This window comes from Falco naumanni, chromosome 3 (assembly GCF_017639655.2).
Source record: "Falco naumanni isolate bFalNau1 chromosome 3, bFalNau1.pat, whole genome shotgun sequence".
Taxonomy (NCBI): Eukaryota; Metazoa; Chordata; class Aves; order Falconiformes; family Falconidae; genus Falco; species Falco naumanni.
In genome coordinates, this window is record NC_054056.1 from 3,853,482 (window position 1) to 3,863,333 (window position 9,852).

General features: G+C 63.4%; 1 protein-coding gene across 1 annotated transcript; it reads left to right on the top strand.

The window, feature by feature from the left end:
- The first annotated feature begins 6,025 nt into the window (after window positions 1–6,025).
- On the top strand, window positions 6,026–7,449 carry LOC121084589 (interferon alpha-inducible protein 27-like protein 2A). The gene is made up of 3 exons (XM_040586239.1): window positions 6,026–6,131; window positions 6,580–6,741; window positions 7,190–7,449. Exons 1-3 carry the CDS (start codon window positions 6,083–6,085, stop codon window positions 7,309–7,311), a joined length of 333 nt encoding a protein of 110 aa, XP_040442173.1. The 5' UTR covers window positions 6,026–6,082; the 3' UTR covers window positions 7,312–7,449.
- The last annotated feature ends 2,403 nt before the right edge of the window (window positions 7,450–9,852 follow it).

The window sequence follows — 9,852 nt, forward strand, 5'->3', positions numbered from 1 at the left end:
GCTTTCCCCGCCATCGGCGTTTAACCTTCAGCGAGGCGGCTGGTGCCGAGCCCCGCTCGGGCTGGGGATGCTGCGGCCGCTCACGGCCCCACGCTGGGCTCCCCTCGGGGTGGGGAGGGAGGGGGCAGCCCCCAGGGCTGGGGGTCACCGCAGCCCCCCAGCCGCCTCGGGCCAGCCTGGGTGGAATTGGAGGAGTGGGGGCAGCAGCAAACTCTCTGTGGGGTCGGAGGGGCAATGGGGCACCCCCAGCAGGTCCCAGCTGCAGGGGGGTGGGGGGGTGCTCGGGTCCGCAGGCAGCGCAGCGGTGCAGACCCAGGCCCATTTGCCTGTGGGTGCCCCCCCCCTGCAGCTCGGTCAGTCACCCCCTCCCCAGGGAGCTGGGGTTCCCGCGGCCACGCGAAGCGGGGATACCCCACCCCGGTGGGATGGGGCAGGAAGGGAAGGCCAACTCCTGGGTGCCTTGGCATCACATTTTGGGCGCGCACGGGGGGAAGCGCTGCCCACCGCGGCCGGGCGCACCAGGGCTCCACGGGCCGTGTACCTGCGGCCCCAGTATGGGCAGTGCCCGCAGGCAAAGGGGCAGAGGGCTGGGGGCTGGGGGCTCCCCCAGGCACCCTCCGCCAGCGCTCCCCGCTCCCCTCGCACCCACCTCCCTCCTCCTTGCTGGGCCTCTTGGTATTTTGTTAAGCCGCTCAGCGGCTGGCGTGGCTGCTGCAGTGGGTTTGCCAGGGATGGATGAGCCGGGGGGAGCCGGCTGGGTGGGCAGCGCTGAACAGTAAAACTTGGGAAGGGCCCTGCGAGGCGGCGACTGCAGAGCACGGCCGGGCACACGGCGCTGGGGGGAGCGGGATAAAAAGATGCTTCCTTTTATAGCCAGGCTGGGGCTGTTGGGTGCTGTGCAAGCGCATGGGTTGCCGCCACGGCCAGCCCTGGTGGCCCCCCCAGCTCCTCTGCCTCCCCCCTGCAAGGCTGTTACCCCCCGGTGCCCACAAGCCCCAGGGAGGGGGCTGCTCTGGGGCAGGTGGGGGACCTGGGGGCTGCCCAGGACGGGGCTCCTGGCCAGCTTGGGGGCACGGAGGAGCCGTGGTTGAGGGGCTGCCGCAGGGCAGAGGTGCCTGGAGGGCTTCAGCTCGGGATGCATCTGCAGCCGTCAAGGGCAGCGCTGGGGCTGGGGAGGGCTGGGGGCTGCCTGCAGTGGTGGGAGCACTCCAGGGCGGCTGCAGGGGGGAGCTGATGGCCGGGAACATGTGGGCACAAGGAGGGTGGTGGGGCAGAGACAGGCCATGGGGCAGGGCAGGGGCAAGGAGGAGTGGTGGGAGCAGGCAGGGGTGGCCTGGGCTGGAGCTGGGGGACGTGGGGTATCCTGGGTGCAGTGAGCATCCCGTGGCGCTGGGTGCAGCCCTCCAAGGTCACCAGGAGAGCCCAGCCGAGGGCTGCGGGGACCGTGCCGTGGGATGGGGCTGTGGCACCTCTGGCACCGCAGTCCTGGGAGGCTGCCCAAGGTCAGCCGAGGTGGCTGGAGCTGAACTGGGCTGGGACGTGAGAGCCCTGACCCTGTGCCCTGGCTCTGGGGGTGCGGGGTGAGGGCAGCTGCCGGCTTTTGGCTCCTGCTGCTCCCCAACAGCCCCGCCGGGCCCTGGGGATCCCCTGCACCCCTACAGCAAAACTGTGCGGCAGCATCCCGCTGTGCTGTGGGGCCGGCAGAGCCCCAAGGGTTAAGTGGGCACATCTCCGCAGCTTCCAGCCTCAGGACACCCACTCACTCTGCTTTTTGGGGGGACAGGGGTGCCGGCCCAGCTGGACATGCTCTGCCCACTGCTGCTGCTGGGCTGGGCACTTGGGTCCTGGGAGCCATGTCTCCAGGGTCCCCAGCGCTGGGTCCCTGGGTGTCGGCGGAGCATCCTGTGGGGACAGTGGCCGTGCTGGCAGCAGCCCTGCGCCTCACAGCAATGGCTGGTGGCTCTGGGGGCCACCCAGCAGTGTCTCTCCTGCCTGTGGGTGCCGTGAACGGGGCCAGCGTGGTGACTGTGTACTTGGCACCCACCGGCTCCTTGCAGAGAGCTGCAGCGCGTGTGGCCACAGCTCCCGGCGCTGAGTCACGGCCGCACCGGCCCGGCCAGTCCCGTGTCCCTCCTGCCCACGGTGCAGCCCCTCACGCACCACTTGTTCCCCCATCCTGGGAAAGGGCAGGCCCAGGACCCCCAGGACGGCTCCCTGCACCCACCATCACACCGCTCCGGCCATGGATTTAGGGGTAGGAAGGTCACTGGGGTCAAGGCACGGTTGGGCTGTGGTGATGCTCGCCCCCTCCATCACCCTGCCCTGGCCGTGCGGTGCCGGGGCTGGGGAGTGCCCCCCCCCCCGTTATGGTCTCAAGCCCCTGAGATCTCAGCTGAACCCCCCTCCCGTGGGCAAAAGCATCTCCAGCCTCCCCTGCCCATGGCTGCGGGGTGGGGAGGGCCCAGACGCCCCCGTCCCCTTGGCTTTGCAAACGAGCTGCGCTGGGTGTGTGGGGGGTGGGATGTGGGGCCCCCTCTGCGCTGGCCTGAGCTGCCAGCAGTGCTCTGGTGCGGTGTGCTGGGGCAGTGCGGGGTGCCAGGGGGGTGCTGCAACATCCTGACCCCACGCAGCAGCAGCAGCAGCAGCGGGGACCCCCTGTGATGACCCAGTGCTGATGGGGGGACCCCCCCCTATGGAAGTGGCTCCGAGCACAGGCACCCACCTCCACCATCCACACTGGCCCGTGTGGGTCTGGGGGACACGGCACTTGGCTGTGGCCCCATCAACTTGGAGGTGCAGCCCCCGTGGCACCCCCTGGCCCAAACTGCAGAGCCTTGGCTGCATCCTGGGGCATCCCACCGCCCGCGAAGGGCAGCCACCGGCCAAGGTCCCCGGCGGCAGGCACATTGGCAGCCCTGGCATCCTCTGGCTGGTGCAGAGGCTCTGTGTCCCCGGCACACGCCTTGGCTGCGGCACCGTCGCCCTCTCCGAACCCACTGGACCCCTTGCCCCAGGGTGGCTGTGGGCACTGCGGGACCGTACGGGCAGTGCCACGCCGGGGATGCACCCGGGGCTGGGCACAGGCAGGGGCTGGATCTGGGGGTGGGCAGGAGATGCTCCCCACAGCCCCTGCCTGGCCTCGGGCTTCACTGCGGCCACCGGCGCCTTCCAGGGTCCCCCAGCCCCGAGCCGGTGGGCTCTGCCGGGAGTGGTGGGCAGCCCTGTGCCCCACCAGCCAGCCCCACGCTGCCTGCCTCTCCCTCCCAACCCTACATACTTCTTCATATGCCCATATGGAGTCGGCCGGCATTATGGAATGTTAAGAAGTATGTATTTTTGGGCTGGGACCCCCACACCGGGACCCCACCACCAGCACCAGCACTGGTCCAGGCAGCACCTCTGGAGAGATGGTGTGTCCCTAGGGCTGGTAAAAAGGAACCAGATCAACTTGCAACTGGATTTGGTCCCCTTCAACCAGCTGCAGAGGCGCATGGCTACAGCACCCACTGCGCCCTCACCGGCCCCGGGGGGCTGTCACCGGGTGGGCTGGCTGCGTCCTGCCCGGAGGAGCTCGGGGTGAGGAGTGGGTGTGAGGAGTGGGGGAAAGGGAGTTTGCAAAATAGGGTTTTTGCTGTTTTTTGAGGCTGCCTGGTGGAAATCTCCATGCTGCCAGGCTGCCCGTGCTGCCCATAGTCCTCATCCAAAACGGCCGAGCTTCACCAGCCCCAGAGCGGGTGGGGAAATGCCCCAAGGAGCCCCAGCCGTCATGGCACAAGCGTGAGGAGCCTCCTCCCCACCCAGCACATCTCCCCACCGCAGCCCCGGCACCTCCCGTCCCCACGTCCCTGCCAGGGCATTGGAGCAAAGGGAGGGGGCTCCCCGTGGGGGGCAGCCCTGGGGTCAGACCCTTGGGGACAGGGAAGTCACAGCCGCGCTGCCCGGCCACCTCCAGCTCTGGTGGAACCAGGCACACCAAGGGTGGACACAGGAGTGGACCAGAAATTGTGGGAAAACAACCCAGCAGGGTGATTCTTGGAACTTTATCGTCCGATGTCACCCAAGACCTCTGTTATCAGCCCTGACCTCTTGGTCAGCAGATGAGCAGGTTGGTGGCACAGGGTGCTGGGGCACCGTGGCAGGTGCTTGGGGACAGCACCCCTTTTGTGGGGGGGGGATAAAAGTGTGGGGGGGTGCTCAGTCCGCTGGGCTGGCAGAGTGGCCAGGGAGTCCTGGGCTGGGAAGAAACACGAGGTCTGGGGGGGTCTCTGATTTTGTGGGGTGATGGAGGCGCTCCTGGGGGGCAGGATGGGGTGGGAAGGGGGTGGCTGTGCAGGAGAGCAAGAGCCCGCTCGCCACCCATGCCACTCTAGGAAGAAACTCTTATTCTTGCTCCTCAAAGGACCCAGCTTGGACAAGACCCCCCCACACCTTCACTCCAGCCGCTGCCCCCCCGGGCCAGCCCACCATGGGTAAGCTGTGTGGCGGCTCCCGGGGACAGGGGTGCTGTCCCCACAGTGGGACAGCACAGGGCACACGGGGTACCCGCCCCTGGGTGCACAGCAAATATCCCTCCGGTTCTGAGCAAAGGCACGGGGGGGGGGCTCGGGGGCTTGGGGCTCTCACGGGACGGGGCCAGGGCCAGCTGTGGGCAGTGGGGCTGTGCCGGCAAGGACGTGCTTCCCCAGCGTTTTGGAGAAGGCACAAGCCGTTGTCCTGCTGGTGTGGGGCACCGGGATGCTCCCAGGAAGGGGCACATGCTCCTGCAGGAGGAGGGGGTCCAGGGGTGCGGGCAGGGCGCGGAGGAGCCCCTCGCAGCGCCCCAGCAGCTCGCCCTCCCTTCGGCCCGGCCGCCTGACCGCCCCCCATCCCCGCGCTGTTACAGGTTTTCTGTGTTCTTGGGCTGACCCCACCGACGGGTAAGGCGCTGGTGGGCACGGGGGTGGCTGACACCACGCAGAAACAAATCACGTTCCTGGTGCTTCGCACTGCTGCTCTGCACACACAGACCCTGCTCGGGGGTGCTGCCCCCTCCCCAGAACGCTGCCCCTCGGCCCACCCCACATGCAGGACCCTCTCGGTGCCCCAGTTAGGGAGGTTTGGCCCCGGTGCTCTGCACCTCCTGCTCTGCTCCAGGCTGGCGTGGGCCGCCAGGGCTCTGCCTCCGCACCCCCCTCTTTTGAGGCTGGGGGACACGCGTGTCTGAGCAGCGCCCCGGGGCTGAGGGTTTCACAGCCTGGGGACACGCGTGTTCCCGTGGGAGTGTCACCGCTGCTTCTCTCTGCAGCAGGACTCATTGTGGCGGCGGCGGGAGCTCTGCTGGCACCGAGATTCACCGAAGCAGGTAACGCAGCCGGACGATGTTGGTGTTGGCAGTGGCGGGAGGGTGGCCCCCAGGACCCTGGTGGCCACAGCCAAGCTGCTTGGTGAGTGCTCCTGGCACTGTGCCATGGGGTGCCCGTGGGGTCACCGCAGCGCACCCCGTGTTTCAGCCTCCCCAGGAGGTACCAGCAGTGTGATGAGGGCCTGGGGCGGCCACGGGAGGGGGGGAACCCTGGGGTCCCCCCTGGTGTGGGGTGCCAGGTGCACCCACAGGGAGGTGAGGTCGTTGGCGGGGGGGGTGGGGGCTGCTCCTCCTTGGGATGCCCCCCCAGGCAGTGGGGTGCAGTGGGGCCCCATGCTGGGGACTGGGAGGCTCGGGCTGATTTCTCCTCCTCTTCCTCAGGTCCACAGTGAAGTCCAACAGCTGTGACGGCTGTTGGTGGCCGGGACTGTCATCGAGGCTGCCCTCGGGGGTGTCCTGCTGTGACCCTCCGGGACCCGCCTCGGGACCCTCACTGATGCTTGTCTCGCTGAGACACGCCCCCCCCCCCCGCCCCCCGTGTACCTCCCCTGCTGCACTCGATCCCCTTAATTAAAGCCCCCGGCCAGCCCGCAGCCTCCGCCCCCGCGTGATGATGCGCCGAGCGGGGCGGGGCGGAGCGGAGCGGGGCGGGGCGGAGCGGGGCGGGGCGGGGCGGAGCGGGGCGGGGCGGGGCGGGGCGAGCAGGGCCGGCAGGGCCGGCAGGGCCTCTCCTTCCTCGCCATGAAAAACGAAGTCAAACGAGCCGCCATCGGAGCCACTGTCGGAGTAGGTGAGGGGCTGGCGTGGGGCGAGCAGCGCTCGGGGTCGCTGCCTGGTCCCAGCCCCGGGCTGTGGTGGGGGACCGGGCTGGGGGGCTGCGAGTGCCGGGCCGGGGAGAGCTCGGGGGGTGCTGCGAGGGAGGGGGCAGCCCCGGCCTGTGCCTGGGGGTCTGCCTGCATCCCCTGCTGCATCCCCTGCTGCATCCCCTGCTGCATCCCCTGCTGCATCCCCTGCTGCAGCCCCTGCTGCAGCCCCTGCTGCAGCCCCTGCTGCAGCCCCTGCTGCATCCCCTGCCCGCCTCCCCTCCCGAGGATGGGGTGTCCCCATCCCCGCACCCCACAGCCTTCACTCCCCTCTCCAACGCCTCTGTCCTTTCTGGGGGGCCAGATCCCGCACCGGTGGCAGGGGGTGGTGCAGGTGGCCAAGAGCCCCCTAACGCTGCGGTGTCCTGCCCGCAGGGGCGGCCCTTCTTGGCGTCCCCGCGGTCATCAGTGTGCTGGGCTTTAAGGCGACCGGCATCGCCGCTGGGTCCCTGGCTGCCAAGATGATGTCAGCAGCTGCCATAGCCAACAACGGAGCAGTGTCGGCCGGCAGCACCGTGGCCGTGCTGCAGTCGATTGGTGAGTGGGGCTGGGGTCATCCTGGGGGGCTGCACCACCTTAGGTGCTGTAGAGCCAAACCAGCCCTTTAACCCATCCTTGCTCCAAATCACCCGGAGCTGTGGGGAAGGATAAATCCACGGTGTGGTAGGACGCATCAAGACTTGCTGGGGTAGGGCACCAAGGGGGAGGGTTTGGGGCCATCAGGTGGGTGTCTGCTCTCCTGGCAAGAGCAGTGTCTGCATTATTCGCCCACAGTGCTGGCCGGGGCCAGCATGGGCCAGCAGAAAGGGGCTGGAGCGCTCAGTGGGCAGAGGTGGCCCCCAGGCCAGCTCCCCGGCACAGTCTGGAGCAGACCTTGGCTCTCTCCACCCAGCAGAAGTCCTCGGTGGTCTCTGCCTGGTGCTCAGCCCCTCAGCAGGCGGCATCAGTGCTCCTGGGGTATCCTGGGGTGTCACTGTCTTTGCAGGAGCTGGAGGTTTTTCTCTTGGTGCCAAAATCGGGCTGATGTCTACCCTGGGGCCGCTCGGTGCAGTGGCCGGTTCCAGGCTGTTCAACTGGAAGAAAAATTCAGATGACAAACCCAAGTGAAGCCAAGAAGGTGCCTGAGCCCGAGGTTTCTGCCAGGCAGCCCCCGCAGCCCCCCCAGCAACCCGGCCCCCCTCTTACAGTCTGCGGTTCCGCTTGAGCAATGAGTGCATCGAAACCAATAAAGGCGGTTCACATGTGGGGGTGTTGTGGTGGCGCGTGTGCGGTCGGAGGCCGGGTATCCATCAACCTCCTCGGGATGTGTGGTGGTCCAGGAATGGAATCAAAGCAGTATGTTTTCAGCCCTGCACTCCCTCGCCCCAAAAAAAGCCGAGACCCTGGCAAGGCCGGAGATAGGGTTGTTATTGTGTTTAATTCACGTGGTGTGTGGTGACGGATGGCAGACGGGACTGATGTGTGGCACGTGTCCCCTGTGGTGTCCCAAGCCCAGGCAACCAAGGGTCTCCCTGGCAGTCAGCTGGGTTTCAGTGACTATACTCTCTTTAATTAATTACCTAAAATAAATGCATTAATGACAGCATTAGTCAACAAGCAGACACGGTATTTCCCTGCCACTTCTGCACATCACATGCCACCATTTTTAATCGTATTTCCAGTTTTCCTTGTCTCCTGAACCGAACACCAGCTATCCCTGTGCAGACCCGGCTCACCTCGAATGATGGTATCGGTGTTAGCTGTGTAACAGTTAAATAAATAATAATAGCAGCAATAATGATTATGATAATAATAATAATCATCCTCCATTGAAACTAATACTCTCCCTTGCCCCCAGACACTCATACCACGCATCCGTGATGTCTGCTGGCGATCGGGGCCGCACCAGGGTGTGCCTAATTTCGGATGCTCATTCTTCAGGCTGCTGGGAACATTTAATCAGCATTTGAGTAATTATTGTTTTGCTTGCGATTGCCCCTATCTGTTTTCTCAGCAGCTTCTTTAAACCCAAAGGCTATGCTGGCTGCACGGGCGCTCACCTGGCTGTGGGGGCACCAGCACAGCTCAAAATAAGCGTAAAACAGCTTCAGGGCCTTGAAAACTGCCCTGAGTAAAGCTCTGGTGGCTCCTAACACGGAGGAGCCTCAGGGAGCTCACTTGGCAGCCCGTGAGACTTGCCGTGCCCTTGCTGGGAGGCATCCGAGCGCCGTATGAAGGTCCCAGGCGAGCGGTGGTGCTTCCGTGGGCTCTTGGCCCATTCCGGCACTTCAGGGTGGCAGAGCAAAGGTGACGTTAGGTCCTGAGGACTCTCCTGGTGGCCAGCACCCCTCGAGCAGCCACCAGTTGGGGAAGGTGTGTAACAAGCTCTGCTGGTGATTGATCTAATTACAGCCGATCCCAGAGGCTTCCAAGAGGAGCAAAACGCAGTGTGAGCTGCCACACGGCCGTGTGGGAACGACCAAGCCTTGCTGTGAAGATATTAAGCTGCTATTTTAATGCTGGCTTAAAAACAAGTAAACCCTCCACCCCTAAAATCTGTGAGATTCTGCTTTTAAACTTAAGATTCCAACATCATACAGGAAATAAGGCTAAACTCTTTTATTAAGGTTAAAGGTTTTTAATCACTTTTCCAGAATACAGATACGATTCAAACAAAAACTGTTTTTGGGGTCTCAATAATTCACTTATTAATACCATACATTGAACTCTATAAATTCTCATATAAGAAAAAGTCTTTTTAATATAGGTTATGATGCACTGGTGACCTATTTAAATCTTTTGAAGTAACACTTTGCAGTTATATAGCACCTTTCATCACGGGGCTGCAAAGCATCCTACAGAATTTAGCCTCATAATGCCCAAACGAGGTAGGAAAGTCTGGCCAATTTACAGATGGGTACAACCGAGGTACAGATTGGCAAGGGAAGGAACACGAGGCTTCATCGATAGAACAGTAGTGACATGAAGTGTACACTGGATCCCGGGCTACATAATGAGTCAGTGGCTTAATTGGGGGGTGGGGGGGGCAAGGTCCAGGAGTGATCACCCACACCCTTCTCGGAAAAGCAGCAGCCTGGCTCCCAGCAGGTCGAAAAGACCTTTTCAAATGGGTCTGGCTTTTTGTGTTATAAATATGTAGAAGAGAGAATAAAAAGTCCGAGACTGGTAGACCTAAGGCCCCAGGTATGCCCTGTGCTGGCACACCCAGTAGTTGACCGTGAACCGCAAAACGAGCTGAGCCACAGCTAACGTGGCCATCGCAGCCTGCATCCTGAGGCTGAGCACCGGGAACTTGGACCGGCTTTGAGTTAATTAAAATTGTGCACTTGGGATACATTTTGAGATTCCGTGTGTGTGATGCTTTGTTTAGCTTGACTGTTTCATCGTAATAAATTCCCTTTTCCCTCCAAGCAAGTAATAATCTAAGGTATTTCAGGTTTTTTCTCTAACAAAACCCGTATCTCTGCTGAAAAACCATTAGCTTCGTGAATGTTATGGCCAATGGAAATTTGACTTCTGTGGCTAGAAGAATCCAAGACGCCCAAATTCCTTTGAGACTCTAAACCCCATCCTACAACGCTGCGCCTCTCCCTGGACCAGAGCTAGCACTGGTGCCGTCGACTGAGAGCTAATGACCTCCACGGCAGC